At 53.9% G+C, this 12,538-nt stretch overlaps 1 protein-coding gene across 4 annotated transcripts in view; it reads right to left on the bottom strand.

Annotated features, from left to right (window-relative positions):
- Slc35f1 (solute carrier family 35 member F1) overlaps positions 1-12,538 on the bottom strand; it is a 310,829-nt gene that overhangs the window by 16,530 nt on the left and 281,761 nt on the right. For 3 of the 4 annotated variants that reach the window (XM_004860187.4, XM_087190200.1, XM_021240624.2), the window contains exons 5-7: positions 9,787-9,943; positions 7,884-7,936; positions 1,368-1,522 (exon numbers count right to left, since the gene is read on the bottom strand). In XM_004860187.4, coding sequence (XP_004860244.1) covers positions 1,368-1,522; positions 7,884-7,936; positions 9,787-9,943 — 365 coding nt within the window. Of the gene's footprint in view, positions 1-28; positions 1,280-1,367; positions 1,523-7,883; positions 7,937-9,786; positions 9,944-12,538 lie in introns of those variants that run through there. The other variant, XM_021240623.2, reaches the window with a different exon arrangement.

The raw sequence follows: 12,538 nt of genomic DNA on the forward strand, positions 1-12,538 counted from the left end.
AGGGAGAGAGAGGGGAGAGAGAGAGAGAGAGAGAGACAAGGTAAAATAAAACAACCTGTGCTCAGTGATGGATGTGGTAATGTAGCTTGATTGTGGCAAATATTTAAAATGTATGCTTGTATCCAAATACCACATTGCATACCCTAAATACACACATTTTATTTGTTCACTGAGGGCGCACAGGTGTGGGCAGGCGTGGGCCGCTGTAAACTGTCCCCAGCTCTCTGGCTCTGGCTGTCTCTGCTCCCCAGCAGCCCAGCTGTGCTCGCCTTGCTGCTTCTTGGCCAGGACTCGGCTTTTCCCGGCAACAACTCTGGTCATTCCCCATGGCTGCCACACTCCCCAGTGCCTGTGCTTCTCAGTTCAGCCCTCCTCCAGGTGCCCACGAGCCCAGTGTCCCCTGGTCAAAGGGACGCTCCCCATCACGGTGCCCAGGCGGCTGGCCACCCTCCCGCGCTGGGACCCTGACTCTGAGACCAGTGGCTCACAGTGCGGGCAGTGTCTGCCTTTGCTGCCCTCCCCTGCCTGTCCTCCCAAGGACTTAGGTACCCTCCCCATACCGGACTGGTGAAGGCCTGGCAAGCATCACCTCTCACACGCCAGTGCAGACCGCCAGGGGACGCGCTGGGCCTGGAGTCAGCAGCACAGCACGGGGCCTCCCAGTCCTGCCTGGCCTGCCCACCCAGGAGAAGATGTGTGCGGCCCAGCACCCCAAGAGAGGGCCAGTGTGAGGCAAGACAGATTATTCCCCTCTCCGTGTACTGCAAATGCCTCCCAGCATTTCTCTGCATTACTTTATTTGAGCCCAAATCTTCCAGTAAGGAAATCATCCCTGCTGCACGCATTTCCATTCATATCTGCTCTAGTAACATTTGCAGGGTAGAAGCCGCAGGAATTGTGTGTGTTCTCCAAAGAGAACATCATCCAGGGGGGTGAAGGGCCCACAGGTAATGGGGAAAAAATAAGAACCCAGATTCATCATGTACAGGACAAGCACCCAATGATAAATGTAAATGTACTGCATACCTAAAATGTACCAATAAAAGAATAAAAAAAAAAAGAGAGAGAACATCATCTTCCAAGGCCTTTGGGAGAACCCACCTTTGCGGCTGTGGATTAGGGATTATACAAATCTCCCACTCCGGGCTGGAAAGAGAGGACCTTCTGGGCTGAGTGGCAAAGGAGAGAGCTCTTCCCCTGCGCCTGCCGCGTGCGAGTCGTTTATGGGTCATCAGCTGTCTGCGCGGCTGATGCTCGGATGCGGATCCCCATCGCGGGGCTGAGCACAGAGCTGCACCCTCAGACACTGCACCCGCAGCCCGCACCCAGAGCCCCCTGCGTGTCACAGTGGAGTGGACCCCACGTACCTTGTAGTGGAACAGAAAGAGCCCGCAGAACAGGCTGTACAAGTCCGCCGTGAGCAGAGAGAGGTTGACGGCGGTGGCACTGGTCCTCTTGATGACCACAGGCATAAAGCTGTAGAGCCCGAACATGCAGGCGCTGAAGCTCACGTAGAGCAGTCCTGGGGGGAAAGGGGGCGTCAAGGGGGTGGGCGGGCACAGGGACGGCTCCCCACAGCCCTGCTCTGCTAGCTCTTCTTGCACCCGGTACCTGTGTTTACCACGGCGATGCCCAGCACAGGCAAGGGAGCAAGGACACAGGACTCGCTCCTGCCGCCACGTGGCGGAACTTTGCTCCCGATGGGAAGGCGGGGGTGGCACTGGCCCACTGGATCCCACTGCCAAACCTGCCATCAGGAACTCTGGCTATCCGTGCATCTGAAGCCCGTTCTAACCTCTTAGCTTTTCGTTTGTAAAATAGGACCAATCTGCTCAGAATCAGGTGTTGTCAGGACTGTGAGCGACGACACAGTTGCTGAAACTGAAGAGCTGACCTGTTGCAGTCTGGGCGTGGGACCCTGCAGGCTCAGCCTGGCGGCTCCACGCTCTAACGCAGGAAGTCTGTCAGCTTCAAGCCTGATGAACTCTGACCAGCCCACCCAAGACCCTGAGCCCTGCCTTCCCCAGCTTCTTAGGGTACTGGGGGCTCACATGCTTGAGTCACCTCAAAAATCCCTGCGGTCAGCGTCTCCCTATCCATTAATGCCTACACATGCACTTGTTGGTACAAATTTCATGAATACTCAGTTTTGTAGGACCCCAGGAAGAAGTTTACAGCTGATCTAAAACTGGCTTTATCTTTTCCCAGATGTTGCTACAATGCAAGTGTAGAAAACTAATGCTCACTTCTTGACCTTGGAAGAACAAAGGGCACAATAAGCATAAGTAAAATGCAGTGGATAGTTCCAAGAATCCTTGATTGCAGGTGCCTGGTAGCAGCTGTGGCAGATGATTTCCTCTGAATTCCATGAATTTGGGGATATTTACTAGGGAATGGCTGTCCAGGCCCTTGGTTTGCCCCTGTGAAAAGTAATCAGGGCACAAACCTTCATTCTGTATTTTTCTGATCCTAAGTTTAAGAAAAGTCACATCAAAAATAAGAAAAAAAGAAAAGAGAGAGAGAGAGAGAGAGAGAGAGAGAGAGAGGGAGGGAGAAAGCGGTCATTTCAGATCCATGTGAAAAACGTCTTTGAACGTTAGGTGGCTGACAGCCCCCTCTAGTGGCGAGGATGGCCCTCCAGGCTGGAGGAAGACGCCAGGCCCCTTCGGTTCCACACACAGACCTGGGTCTGTCTTGTCTCAGAGTCCGGGGGCCTTGATTCCCCATCACAAGTTTTAACTCCTCACAAGAGTCCACGTCCCAGCCCGTGGCTTTCATGATACTTACAATCCACTTTCCTTTTAACCAAGTTACTAAAAACTCAGTAGGTACTCTGTAACCTATGACTAATACATGACACAACATAGAATCAATGCAATATTCCTTAAAAAATGTGATCAACACACTAGGAACAAGGTTCACCCATCAACTAATGCCCTGAAAACAGCCGAATTTGGACAGAATACAGTGCAGACATCCCAGGGCCTTTTACTGACTCAGACGGTGCCGGCACTGGGCTAGTAGGTTCCAGAACCCACCCGGTGGGGTTTCTAGCTCAATGTCCCCAAAGCCTGAGGGCCCTGGAGGCTGGGTTCCTGGTGGGAGGGCGTGGCTGGAAGGTGGTCTCCCGGGCCCTCCCTTCCCCCTGCTTCCTGGCACCAGGGTGAGAGCAGCTCCTCCACATGCCCTCTGCCACGCTGTTCCTTCTTTGGGGCCCGCTGACCATGGAGTGGGTCGTGAGCCAAAATAAACCTCTCCTTGCCCCAAGTGTGGGTGTCGGTTGCCAGACACTCCCTTCCACGCCTCACCTCCCCTACCTCCCAGGTTCTGCCGTCGGGGCTCTGATGCTCACAGTCACTCATTCACTCACCCACTCTTCGCCGGGCACCACTCTGCCACAGGGTGGAAGTAGGAGAGCCGGGAGGGGAAGCAGCTTAGAGCCGCCACCCGCACCGTGCAGGCAAGGGCTCCCGACGGGCCGTGGAGCGTGCTTCAGAGGTGGCTAGGCAGGGCTGCTGGAGAAGGTGCTCTCGCCTCCACCGCTGAAGGACCAAGCAAGACTGGAGGAGGCAGAGAGCTGCTCTTGGAAAGACCTTCGAAGGCCAGGCACGGAGTGCTCCAGGAGCTGCCCGAGGCCACAGCGACTGCGCTGCTGGAATAAGAAAGGAGGCCGGAAAACCAGGGAGGGCCTGGTCGGGTAGCGCCTGTGGCCAGTTTGACAAAAGGTGTAAAAAGATAGCTTTGGCTACTCAGCGGAGGAGGCAGGGAGAAGGTGGGACAGGGAGGCGAGGAGAGCACAGCTGGTCCACTAGGAGGGGCTGGGTGTGCTCGGGGCCATGGGGCCTGCGGAGGGGTCCTGGAGGATGCTGGGGTTCAGCTCAAAGCCATTCGCTGAGGCAGGAGAGCTCGGGAGGACGACAGGGAAGCGTAGCTCCATTTTCAGCACGTTAAGTTCCACATGCTTCCGCACCCTCGAAAGGGTGTGTGCTGCAGGGAGCCGGGAGTGGCTCTCCAGCACCCCAGCCCGGGGAGCTGGAGAAGGGCTGCACAACAGGCCTCCTCTCTGCTACCGTTGGCTCAGGGCCTCCTGATGGAACGTGCTCGGCGTGCTTGTTAAGGCTTCAGGACCTCGCTGTGGGGTACACATGCACTGTCACAGTTGGTGGCTTCTGCTAGGTCAAGGGGAGCTTTGGGGTGCCAATACCCTATTTTGTAAGCGAGGCAGTCAGCCACATGAGCACACGATTAGGCGGGCGCTGGAACGGGGCACTGTTCCACTCCGAGGACTCTGGCCTGACGGGATGTCGGCTGGCAGCAGATGTCCGTGCCCCCTGCAGGCTCCGCCTGCTGTCCATTTGGGTCCCAAGGGATGGACATGGTGAGACCAACGATTCCAGTTACCTTTCAGCTGGGCAACTGCGGCAATAGCTACAATTACAAACAGACTGCATGTCCCACCGTTTCTTTTTGAAATATTTTCTCTCTCATAAAGATGGAATTTGGTCATTCTCGTCCTCATGCACTGGAGAGATCTAAACCAAGGAGACTGAAGGTGATATCACTGGCTGAGATTCATGCGTGTGCTGGACACGCAGCACTAAGCTCCACTGGCCTGTGCCGCTGAGCCACCTCTTGACAGGCTTTGGAGGTGACAGTCAGGAGACGGCCTTGCCCAGGCTCAGTGGGGCACAAACTGCAAAGGCACTGGGCGGGTGACAGGCAAAGCAGGGCAAGTGGAGCCACCAGCGATGAGCTGGGCAGGAGCTGACTCACAGCCAAGAGGGGGAGAGGCTGGGGACGCCTCTCAGGCAGAGGCACGGAGGAGACTCTGTCATTTCCGGAGATCTGAGCCCAAGCAGCTGGACACGGAGGGAGAAACACTGGGTTTCTTCCTTCCTCCACCCTCTCGTCTCCCTCTCCTGGCCACACCTGGGCAGGAGCCGGTGGACGGGAACCGGCCAGGTCCTTTGCCTGAGCAGAGCAGGTGGGGAAAGGGTGTGAGAAACAGGTGGAGACACTGGCCTTCCGGCCTGCATCCGACCTCGCGTCCTGAGCTTGCACCACCAGTGCATTCTGTTAATTCTTGTGAAGAGAGGTGAGGATGGCAGTGGCACAGGGTTTGATTCTAAGGAGCATCTCACTTTACCTAGGATTTATAAATAGGGTATGTGACCTACGCCTGTGCTTGCTGCATGCATTTTATCTCGTCTCTTTGGGATCACATAGTATTTTGTCTTTCTCTTTCCTTTGCGTACACTAGATTTCTAAAATATTATTTTTAATTCTTAAAAACAGGGATGAGGAAAGGTGGCGGCTCGGAACGTACGTATCAGGCCAAGCCTGAGCCATCAGTCCCTTGGCAGGAAGCCAGCAGCCATCAAGCTGCCCAAGCCCAGGCCTTGACCCTGTGCTGGGAACTGAGCTCCTGGCCGAGCCTGGCGGCTCCCTGTGTGCCCCTCCGTGTCCCAGCTTCAGGGCGAGGCCCAGGTGCTTGTTCTGGCCTGCGGCAGTGAAAACCCAAAACAAGGCTGGTCCGCCACAGCTGAAGCTATAAAGCCCCCATCCGGTGAGTCTAGGGGGCGGAGCACTCCACGTTTCCTCCCGTAGGACAGGCATGTGGCTTTCACCTCAGCCTCCATTTGTTTACACATCCAGTAGCACACTACGGCAAGGGCTAAGGCTATCCGAGTCATCCATCAGCTTTCTGGCTGCCAGTGGACATCCCTGCTCCCGGGAAGCCACTCCAGCTGCACTGATTCCTATGATTTACCTGGGTTCACCACCAGCTGAACACAATCAGTCTCCATATTCAGTGGCACAAAAGCAAACAATAAGGACTCTTGTTCTCTTGCTTTCAGTCACTCTGTTTCTTGTGACTGACCAGTGTGCAGAAAAATAACACGCTGTTAAAAACACGTCTTGAAGTTGAGAAAACAGAAAACACGCATCATTCCACTTATCCACGGAGGAAAGATATCTTCTGCTTTGGCAAAGTGAAAACCCATGAGCTGTCCTGGGACTGCCTGAGGTTGCTCAGCGTTGCGGAAAGAGGGAAGCGAGGGGAGACACCTCGAATGGTGTTCTTCCTGAAGGAGGGGCAGCGCAGGGATGCTGCCCCCCGCGAGGCCTCCTGCCCCTTTCCAGGCGGCGCAGCGGCTGCCATGCGTCTCCAGGCCCCGGCAGAGGGTGCCAGGCCCAGCCTAGGCCCCCACCGGCCCTCTCCCCGTGTGTCCGGAATCTTGTGAGCTGAGAGGAGGCAGGACAAGACCCATCCGTTCATTCACTCATTCACTTGCTCATTTATTCATTCATTCAATCCGCAGACGCTCTGCATACCATCCACCTGGAACTGAGCTAGCCACGCAGCAGTCACTGTAAGCTGAGAAGGACAAGGGTGGCCCAGTGTCAACACCCCAAACCCAGGGAAGCTCAGAGAGCAGGAGGAATGTTTGCTAACTGCAGGCCACTCTGGCCTGTTTCCAGCCAGAAGTTATGTGGTGCCTCCAGGATGAGTTCCAGGGGACTGACATTTTAATGACAAGCCTAAGATCCCAGAATAAAGCTACCTTTTTAACCTACACTTAACTAAAACTGATTGTGACAGAGCTGGTTCAAACGTGCACCTGGCACCCACATGGTTAGAGGACAAGTTCCTTTTGATCATTGTGATTCCCATCAATATCAAATTAATTTGTCCTCACAGACGTGTGTGAAGTTTTCCTAGGCATGGTCACGTTGGAGTGCCAGCTTGGGGAGTCTCGGAGGCAGACACTGCCGCAGCCTCTCCCACTCCACATCGCCTTGCCATTGGTTTTCATTTAATTACAGCGTTCTGTGCCACACTCGAGAAAACGTAAGTGGCAGGACTCTGACAGACACAAGGCTAGTCGTCCTAGAGGAAGCCTTAGGGAAAGTCCTGGGTCCTTCTGTAGGTCTCAGGGGGAGCACAGTGGGTAGATGCTGAGGGACGGAGGCAGGGCCCATGGTACAGGTGTTTCGCTGCTGCTGTCCTTCCTCACAGGAGGAGGACACGACCGAGGCTGTCAATGCCCTCAAAGGGGTGGCCGCACCTGTGTCTCCACCTCCTGTCTGCATCCACTGTGCAACCCTCCCCAAGCCCCTGCTGCCCAGCCCAGCCCCGTGTCACGCTGGGACCCTGCACCTCAGGAAGAGCCTGTGGGGATCCCTCGAGTACCAACGGCAGCCCTTTGGGTCATTCCACACCGGTCCCACAGTCACGGAGGGAAGTGACGTTAGGCACAGTGGCGTGTAAGGTGCCCGGGGATGGCTCACTGGCTCCAGGCGGGCGTGGCCTTTGCTAAGCCCACTGGGAGATGAGCCCACCTGCCACGGCTCCCTTTCCAAGCTGCTCAGGCACTCAGAATATATCGTTCCCTCTCAAGCCTTTATTAAGCCCCATTTTCCCTCTTTACTAAAAGGACGCTTTTTTTTTTTGGTACCGGGGATCGAACTCAGGTCCTTGCACTTTCGAGGCAGGCAGCGGAACCACTGAGCTAAATCCCTGGCCCAAAGGACGCTTTTTAAGGGTCACATCGGTATTGTGTTTTGGGGCCAAAGCCCACTGCCGCCCTCTGCACTAGCGTCGGCCAGAAGCATTTGGCTTTTCTGGCTCTGCAGCCTGATGGCACACCTCTGAGTCTGCTGTGTGGCACCGGGCAGTGCTCTGGGCAGACGCTCATGGGGAAAGTGCGAGGGGCCCTCGGCCCAGGCCCTGGTGGCTGAGGGGTCCCTGAGGTGACACGGGCATCTTTCTGTCTCCTGCCAGGCGCAGTCCAGCCACTGCCCCCTTCCCAGCGCCTCTGTGCTCCGCACACCACCCCACGACGCCGACTGCACAGCGCTTGGGCCAGCAGACCTCTTACCTATTTGCCAGTCCCAGGGCACCTTCAGCAGCTCCCTGTGCTCCATGATGGCTCTGCAGGGTCAGAGAAAGTGGGCTGGTGAGCAGAGCACCTGCACTTGGCGCCCCTTCCACCATTTACGCAAGGGAAAGCTGCCAGCGGGGGGATTTCACACACAGCCTTGGGCACACGGAGGCAGCGTGGTGCATGGGGGCCTTGCCGGGTGAGCTGGCAGCGGGCACGGCAGGCCCTACAGGACCTTGCTGGCCGCTCTGCCCAGACCCCTCCTAGGAGCAGGGCGGAGGCACGGGGTTTTGGGCCCACCTTCCTGTGGGGTCCACTCCCGCAGTGCTGCTCACAGGTGAGCGCAGCCGGTGGCCCCTGGCAAGGGCGGGAAGTACCTGTCCTGGCCTTGGCCAGCAGCTCTGGCTGGGGAGCTGGAGGGGCAGCAGCGCCAGTCCCCACGGGGGGTGTGGGGGTGCTGCTGCACCGTGAGACCCTGCTGTGCACGGGTGGGTGAGCTTGGCCCTGCCCCAACCTACGCTGTGGCCCCTTGTATCCCGAGGTCCCCATCTGCCAACGGCCTGGCAGCAGCGTCCCAGGGGGCTCAGCCCAGGATAATGGGCTGTAACGGAAGCAAATGAGCACTGGACTCCCAAACAGGCACCTTGGACTCAGGAATGATAAGCATAAAAGCTCTGTCCGTCTACAAAAGGCTGCTACGCCAAACCACACGGGGTGATTCCTTCTCCCTCACCAAGCCATGGCACTTTCAAATCATACCCAGTAAGTCCTCCCTGGAGTCTTTCCATTTTTGTGTCTTTTTTGCTATGAAGTTTTTTCTTTTTCTTTGTTGGTGGCACTCTAGAGACTGAATCCACACTGAGCTACATCTCCAGCCCTATCTATTTTTTGAAACAGGATCTTGCTAACTTACTTAGTTGCCCAGGCTGGACTTGAACTTGCAGTCCTCCCAGAGTGCTGGGATCACAGGTGCACACCAGGGTGCCTGGCTTGTTATAGAGGATTTTTTGGTTTGTTTGCTTGTTTTACCAGTATCTTGGGTCACCAAAACTCAGAGGATTGCTGGAAACAGACTAAATGACAAATATGTTTAAGGTGATCCCAAAACGTGGTCTATAAATAATTTCAGACACTGGACCAACACAATTACAAAGTGTGTACTTTGTAGAAAGGAATGAGGTGAACTCAAAATCACTTCTCCGTGGAAAAGGAGTTGGTTACATTAGGCTGGAGGTTGACTCTCATTCTTTATCCCTTACTTGGACCCAAGATCCACCCTTTGCTGATAGAAAATTACCCTTCCTTTGGTCCTTATTCCAACAATGAATGTCCAGACACTAAGTGACCTCTCAAGTGATGACTTATTTGCTCTGGAATCACTGCAAAACTGGTGCTTTTGGCTTTTTGATCCTTTGTAAATGTTGTGTTATATCTTTATCCTTTTAAGAAAATGGAAATCCAAAATTCTAAGAAATGAATTTGAAATGTGGCTCATTCCTGTTCACCAGGGGCAACAGAAGAACAGATTTTTAACGGGGCAGTTTTAAATGGTGAGTTTCCTAGCAGCTGTCACTAGTGAATAGGACGTCTCTTTTTGGAAGTGCATTGAATTGTGACATTCATGCTTAATTTTTCTGCTTCTCTACGTAATAACTCGCTCACTGGTTTGGGAGGATGGATGTACTTTTGAGGCGTTCTCACAGATGATCTTCCAGGCCCATTCAATGTTCTATAATAATTTATAATACACTTGTTTAGTTGAGAGGAATTGACCAATAAATCTGCAGATTCTGTAAGAGCTCTGTGGGAGGCTGCTGGCTGCTCTCCGCCTAGCTACCCCTGAGGCCAGCGCCGTACAAGTCCTGCCACTCTTCGCGGGGACTTCCGTGCGGTTACTCACAGCTGGATGCCACTGAAGAAGGCGCCGAAGAGCCCGACCATGCCCAGGAACTCCACTCGGCCGAGGGTCCGGACGACGTGCTCCTCCCAGACGTTGGAGATGCCGTAGAGCGTAGCCCCTCCCAGCACCAGCAGGTCCCCCACCAGTTTGTTTTCTCCTGGGACCAAAGCAAACGCAGGGAAGCGTCAGCGCCTTCCTAACAGCAGCCTGGTGCCGGCCGGCCGAGCTCCCACAGCCCACTCCAGTTTGGCGAGAAGCCCTGCGGCTTCCACTGGAGACTGGCAGCTTTTATGGGTGCTGCTGGCGAGGGCCCCGTGCTGACACCACCAGAAGTCCCCCTGGCCGAGAAGGGCCCGAGTTCCTTCCCGGCCGTGCGTTCCCTCCACAGAGCCCGGAGTGTGGAGCCTGTGTCGTGCGCGAGAAGCGGCCAACAGTGCTTGAGCCAGTGGTCCCTCAGGCTCTTTCTACCCAAGTCGGCCTGTGTGCACCGGGCGGAGCTGCCCCGCCTGCTGCTCTCCAGGAGGAGAGGGCACAGCCCAGCATCAACGCCCGGTCTGACGCCAGCGAGAGGCAAGCTGCTCAGACACGGGGATGGCCAAGATCCATGAGGGGACCCTTTCCCCCGAAGTAGTAACATTCAGCGAGAGCACTGTCATCTCCTATCACATCAGTATTTTCCTTTCCTCATGCAAAACTGTTTTCAACTCAGTTTTAATTTTGCTTCCTGCCCAGTTTCCGAGAAGTGCGTTACCCGGTATTTTCTACGAGTGGGCGAACTCTCCCCTCGCCAGGGAGCCAGGGAAGAGCAGAGAGGAGCCCGGCGGCGGGGGTGCCTCCCTCGCGAGCTCCAGCCCGGCAACAGGCAACAGCCCCGGGCCCAGCAGATGCAGCCCGGGCCTTGGGTGTGGTGGGCAGGGGCCGGCTGCGGCCTCAGCCAGGGTCCAGCGAGCCCTCGGTCGGTCAGCTCGGGCTCCTTGCGGGCAGAGCCGACCCGCTGCTCAGGTGGAGCACTGGCACACCCTACCCGAGGTGGTGGCTTCACCTGGAGGAACAGCTTTGGGCCTGCCTTGGAAGGCTGGAGCTCCACTCTAGGCCGGGCGAGGCCTTGGGAGAGGCCTCTAGGAAGAGGCTTTGCCCTCAGGGAGTGCAGCCCAGGGCTTTTGTCAGGGTTAGGGCTGGGGTGAGGGATTTCTGAGGGTGTGGCCGTCGTTCCCAGCCAAGGGCTGGGACTGAGGGGACTCTGGGCTTCCTCCAGGGATGCCCCCGCAGCAGCTCATTGGCTTCAGTCTCTTCCGGGTTCCAACTGATGGGTGACAAACTTCCAGTGCTAACTCCAGGAGTCATATATGGGGAGATCCTCTCCACGCTGGGCAACCCGGGACAGTTGTTCACTCTAACTGACTGCGTTACAACACCTGTACATTTCTTATGGGGTCACCTCTCTGAAAAATAAAGATTAAGTGATATAAAGAAAGAATGCTGTCTAGACTTCACAGGCAGGCTACACAAATTTCTTATCTTCCCTGTTTTTTTCCTTTTAAAAATATTTTATACAGTAGCTTAAATTACTGCTGAATTAAGTAATTTTATAGATGTTAGTTATGTCCAGTCATGACTTTGTAGAATGACCCACTGACACCATATCTGGGCTAGGCTTAAGACCTCAGGCCAGGGAGCTGGATGCTGCTCCAACAGCCCCTCAGTGGTGAAGGTGATTCTGTCAGCATGGATGCTGCCTGTGTCACAGATCCTCAGTGCTGTGGGTCTAAGACAGGTTTGCATGGACAGATAAAATGCCGCTTCAAGATGTTTTTGCCACATCTATATTTAAAAAACAAAAAACAAGACTCTGACTGCTTTGGAAAGACCCTCTAATGGACTTCTGCCTTTTTCTTCAATGGTACTTCTTTCCTAATACTTCATTTGAAAGCTCAAAAATATCTTTCACAGAATTTGGGTATAAAAGCTAGTGAATTCACCTTGATCCCCAAAGCAGAGAAAGACCCAACTGAAAAAGAGAACCATAGGCCAATCTCACTAATGAACATACATGCAAAAATCTGTACTAAGATACTGGCAAATAGAATGCAGAAGATCATTGAGAAGATCATACACCCTGATCAAGTGGGATTCATCCCAGGGATGGAGGGATGGTTCAACATGTGCAAATCAATCAATGTAATACACTATATCAATAGAGCCAAGGACAAAAACCATATGATTATCTCCATAGACAGAGAAAAAACATCTGACAAAATCCAATATGCATTTATGATAAAAACCCTACAAAAAACTTGGAATAGATGGTCTCTACCTCAAACTGATAGAAGCCATCTATGAAAAACCAACAGCCAATACCATGCTAAATGGTCAAAAACTGAAATCCTTCACACTAAAATCAGGAACAAGACAAGGATGTCCACTATCACCACTCTTGTTCAATATGGTTCTGGAAACATTAGCCAAGGCAATTAGACAAGAGAAAGAAATAAAAGGAATAAAGATAGGAAATGAAGAAGTCAAATTGTCATTATTTGCAGATGACATGATACTCTATATAGAAGACCCCAAGAACTCCACCAAAAGTCTTCTAGACTTAATAACCAAATTCAGTCAAGTAGCTGGTTACAAGGTCAACACACAAAAGTCAATAGCTTTCCTCTACACGAATGACAGACTCACTGAGAGAGAAATAGGGCAAATAATTCCTTTCACAATAGCATCCAAAAAATGGAAATACCTAGGAATCAAC

The sequence above is a fragment of the Heterocephalus glaber genome, unplaced genomic scaffold, assembly GCF_053883595.1.
Source record: "Heterocephalus glaber isolate CG9 unplaced genomic scaffold, H.glaber_assembly_v1.0 deba00001550, whole genome shotgun sequence".
Taxonomy (NCBI): domain Eukaryota; kingdom Metazoa; phylum Chordata; class Mammalia; order Rodentia; family Bathyergidae; genus Heterocephalus; species Heterocephalus glaber.